The following is a 3,032-nucleotide window of genomic DNA, read 5'->3' on the forward strand; positions in this document are numbered from 1 at the left end:
GCAAAGCGACGCGCCTCGGTGGGCATTTGCCGCATAATGTCTTCGGAACTGAAGATGGCTTCGAGGTAAAGCCACGTGCGTTGGCAGGCCATCCACTCGTCCAGTAATTGTTGAGAGTACTGTAACTTCTTCTCCCAAGCCTTACAGTCTTTCTCGATACTCTTGATGTACGGAGAGCCGCGCATCGTCTGCGTCTTGACTAGGTGATCATCCAGTAGCGCTACTATATCGTCCGTACTGCGCAGTAAGTACGTGCCAGTCTCGCGATACGGCGCCGTCTGGAACTCCACCTTTTCCCACTCCGCTATCATAGCACTCAAGTTCTTCTGAAGTGAATATTCCTTCTCTGCAAAGGTCCCGATCTCCTGTATAGTCTCCAAATGTTGCGTGATACCGCGATCAAGTAGAAGCTGCAATGTTAACTCCTCTTCAGACTCTTCAAAGCCGATAGTGTGGCGCAATTTCTCCCAATGACGCTCTTGTAATGCCGGACTGGCCAGCGACTGAATCACTGGTAGATAAGCCTTGAACTCTTCCGTGCGTTCTCGTAGTATAAGCGCCACTTCAGCAGACCCCGGTGCGTCGTCCACTAGAGACTTACTCAGTTTGTATGACGCTTTCCACCACTCCGTCACGAGAGCTTCGATCGCGCCGCCTTTGAGCTCCAAGAACGGGCCGTTGAGCCACGTCTGGCGACTGGAATGGAACTCGGAGCTCATAGTCCACAGCTTATAGTACGGAGCGAAGTCTCCTTCCAGCTTGGCCAGTAGCGGCGCGTATTCAGTCGGTGGGAAGCCGAATACTGCCTCGCGAGCATTAAAGTCTTGTGCCTTGGCTCGAGCGTCTTGTAGTGCGTCGAACAGCGTGACGGCCAGTTCCACGTACTTGTCTGTGTGCTCCACTTCGCCGTAGCGAGTGAACGCCCGTACTTCGCCTTCAAAGCGCTCCAGATCCAGCTCGAAAGCCTCTTTTTCAAGCGCCAATCGGTCCATCATACGCACTTTATCCTCTTCTAGCGCGGAATCGCAGGAATCCGCTGCATGAGCGACCTTAAGCGGCCATTCTTTCGTCGAATGGGCGAGCGTAAAGTCCTCGGCCGAGATTTTATGCGAGAACTCATTCAACGCGTCCAAGCGCACGTGGATAGCCGCAACTTCGCGCTGTATACCGGCGATCACGGCCTTACTCTCGCCTACAAACTGCTTGAGTCTAGCCAACTGAGCCTCGTTCGTAGGCTTCTCGTTGATACGCGCAAGAATCGCAGCGTATCGCGCGGTTATCGCCAGATTTTGCGCCCGGGCGTCACGTACTAAGCTCGATATGAGCGTATCCCGTAGCTCCAGAGACCTGGAGCGAAGCTGCTTCTTGAGAGCGCTGGTATGCACGCACACAAGCGGCAAAGCGACGAAGTCGAAGGCGATGACGTCCACACGGAACGCGAGTTCGTGGAATCTCCGGATCTGCTCGCACAAGCGTGGCAAGTACTGGTCTTCTGGCGTCTTGTCTTCCTTTAAGAGCTGCAGTTCTTGTTGCTGCACTGGCTGCAGCTCTGCGATGAATGCAGACGCGTCGAAGTGCACAAAGTCCGTGTACGCAGCGAACTGAGTAGCTAGCGCATGAGCCGCCTGCATCGCATGCTCCACACTCGCACACACCGCCACTTTGGCTGCTTGTAGAGCGTCCAAACACTCGGCTACTACTGCTCGACGACTAGCTTTTTGCACGCGATCTCGACCCGTTTCCGAGTCCACACTGAAGTCCAGTAGCGGTCTGCGATCCAGAGATAACAAGCCCATGATATCGCAGTCCAGTCGGTCGATTTCTTGGACTACCGTGGCGATAGCGTCAAGAGGTTCTAACAACGCAGCGGTCACGTCTTGAGCTGACGGCTCCACTACCACTTGATCGTTCACGAACGCCAGCTGGACACTGAATAACGAGCTACGTGGAGCTCGGATCTTCTGCTCTAGAAACTGGGAAGAGCTTTTTCTTGCTAGAACGGGGTCTTTATCCTGAACATCTTCCTGTTTCGAGGCGAGAGCTCCGTTCTCTGCATGGAGACGTACAAAACTCACCCATTCATCGACTGATCGATGCACTACTTCACGTAGTTGAGCAGCCAGACGTAGTTCCAGTCCAGTGAGGACTCTTTTGAGTCGACTGGAGTCGTAGATTACACGGTCGGAGAGGAACAGATCGAAGTGATCTTGAAGATTGTCGATAATGTTCTCAACCAGTGCACGTCTCCAGTCCACCAGTAAGATCTCGGCGATTTTATTGGCATGTGCAGCTTGTAGAGCCTGGAAGTCCAGCACACGGAACGGCATCTGGGACGCCAAAGTCGGTGTTGATAGTACAGACCGTTGACTTTCAGTGCTCTTAGCAGTATCCTTGTCAGTCTGAACCAGTAACAACTTCTGGAATGTCTTATCCCACCCCGTATACATACGCCGCAGTACAGCGAGTAACTGCGGGGAGCTGGTATATGACACGGTACTCACACGTCGTCGATTCCTTTCAAAGTCATGACCCGGAATTGGTACTTTACCGTATGTGATAGTACCCGGTTCCGTCATTTTCTTACCAGGATGAAGATCTAAACCTTGAAACCGTGCTTGTAAGGCTGGATCACTGCGTAGTTTGGCCAGTAACGCCGCCTTCTTCATACTCCGCATGTATTCTTGAATAGCAGTGTCGGTGAGTTGACGTAATAGAGATGCAGCAGGTTGCGAGTCTAGTAAGGCAACACGCTCAGGTAGACCGGCCACAACTCGACCATGCACCCGTTCCAGTGTGGGGCGTCCCATTGCTCTTAATTGTGACGCATCTTGTTTGGCTAAAAAGTCGTCAAATCTCAGTATGGCCTTAAGTTGTTCCCTTCTCTCTCTCGCCGCAGCAACACGTTTCTCAAATATTATGGGAGACTCACTTTCGAAACGCAAATTGATCCTTTTCACATATTTTTGTCTGTCGGATCCTTGGAATTGGACCAAATATTGCGCTCGACTTTCGTCATAGCCCAATACTGCACA

At 52.2% G+C, this 3,032-nt stretch overlaps 1 protein-coding gene across 1 annotated transcript in view; it reads right to left on the reverse strand.

Moving 5' to 3' along the window:
• Positions 1-2,807, reverse strand: part of PPTG_11582 (hypothetical protein) — a gene marked incomplete at its 5' end in the record, with an annotated part of 12,139 nt that extends 9,332 nt beyond the window's left edge. The window contains one exon of the mRNA XM_008907692.1: positions 146-2,807. Within this exon, the coding sequence (XP_008905940.1) occupies positions 146-2,807 (2,662 nt within the window). The remainder of the gene's footprint in view (positions 1-145) is intronic.
• Between the last annotated feature and the right edge of the window lie 225 nt (positions 2,808-3,032).

Source organism: Phytophthora parasitica (assembly GCF_000247585.1).
Source record: "Phytophthora parasitica INRA-310 unplaced genomic scaffold supercont2.27, whole genome shotgun sequence".
Taxonomy (NCBI): domain Eukaryota; phylum Oomycota; class Peronosporomycetes; order Peronosporales; family Peronosporaceae; genus Phytophthora; species Phytophthora nicotianae.